At 45.0% G+C, this 1,146-nt stretch overlaps 1 protein-coding gene across 1 annotated transcript in view; it reads left to right on the top strand.

The window, feature by feature from the left end:
- Positions 1–1,146, top strand: part of LOC101850618 — a gene marked incomplete in the record, with an annotated part of 18,836 nt that overhangs the window by 8,073 nt on the left and 9,617 nt on the right. Inside the window, 1 exon segment of the mRNA XM_013090279.2 lies at positions 383–584. Within this exon segment, the coding sequence (XP_012945733.1) occupies positions 383–584 (202 nt within the window).

Genomic DNA, 1,146 nt, shown 5'->3' with positions numbered 1-1,146 from the left:
ATCTCCACTACCATCACCCCTACCACCACCGTAATCACCACCATCTTCACAATCACCACCACCACCACCACCACCACAACCACCAAAACCACCATCACAATGACTACCACCACCACCATCATCACAACCACTACCACCACAACCACCAAACCACCACCACTCCATCACTACCACCACAACCACCACCACCACCAACATCACCACCACCCGTACTACCAGCACCAGCACCAACCATTCCACCATCACCACCACCAAAATCATCACAACCACCACCACAACCACCACCACCACAACAACCACCACTACCACCACCACTCCTACCACCACAACCACCACCACCACCACCACAACCACATTCTCTCTCTCCACCCCATCACCACAGCTCGTCTCAGACTGAAAGCCTCCCCCCGTGTGGTAGCCGCTGGAATCTCCGAGGAACTCACCCTGGACTGCAGACCCCCAGGCTCTGTCGATGACGTGCTGTGGGCCTTCCTCTTGATCGTTGACTTTGAGAACGTCAATGGAACCATCAGCCATCTCGCTCAGCAGACGTCAGAGACACAGATTATTGATGAGACCAACAGGTGGGGGGCAGATGAGAAAAGCTGGGTTTTTGTTTGTTTGTTTGTTTGTTTGTTTGTTGTTGTTGTTTTTTCTTTTGGGGGCGGGGGGGGGGGGCTTTTTTATATTTTATTTTATTTTTTGGATTACCTTTTTTTTTTCCCCGTGTCCTGATTTTGGTGCCGATATTTGTAGTTTACGTAAAATTATGTATTGACATGGTGCACATTGTTGTTTCAAGAAAAAAGAAATAAGAAAGAAAAAAAAAAGGAAAAGGGAAATTGTTTAGTCAGTGATGATGATGATGATGATGATGATGATGATGATGATGATGATGATGACGATGATGATGATGACTATGATGATGAGAGATGCGTTGAATTATGAAAAGACTGATACTATAAGGTAATGCGACATCGCTGATAAGTTGAGAGGAGATCAGATTAGATGAGATAAGTAGAAAAATATAGACACTATAAAATAATGGTACATCAATGATAAGATGAGATTAGTCGAGATAAGACAATATATGAAAAGAGATGAGATGGGATGATGCTAAATGCTGCTGCCGCTGCTGTTGCTGCT

This window comes from Aplysia californica, unplaced genomic scaffold (assembly GCF_000002075.1).
Source record: "Aplysia californica isolate F4 #8 unplaced genomic scaffold, AplCal3.0 scaffold01201, whole genome shotgun sequence".
Lineage (NCBI taxonomy): Eukaryota > Metazoa > Mollusca > Gastropoda > Aplysiida > Aplysiidae > Aplysia > Aplysia californica.
This window is presented reverse-complemented; position numbering and strand designations above follow the sequence as displayed.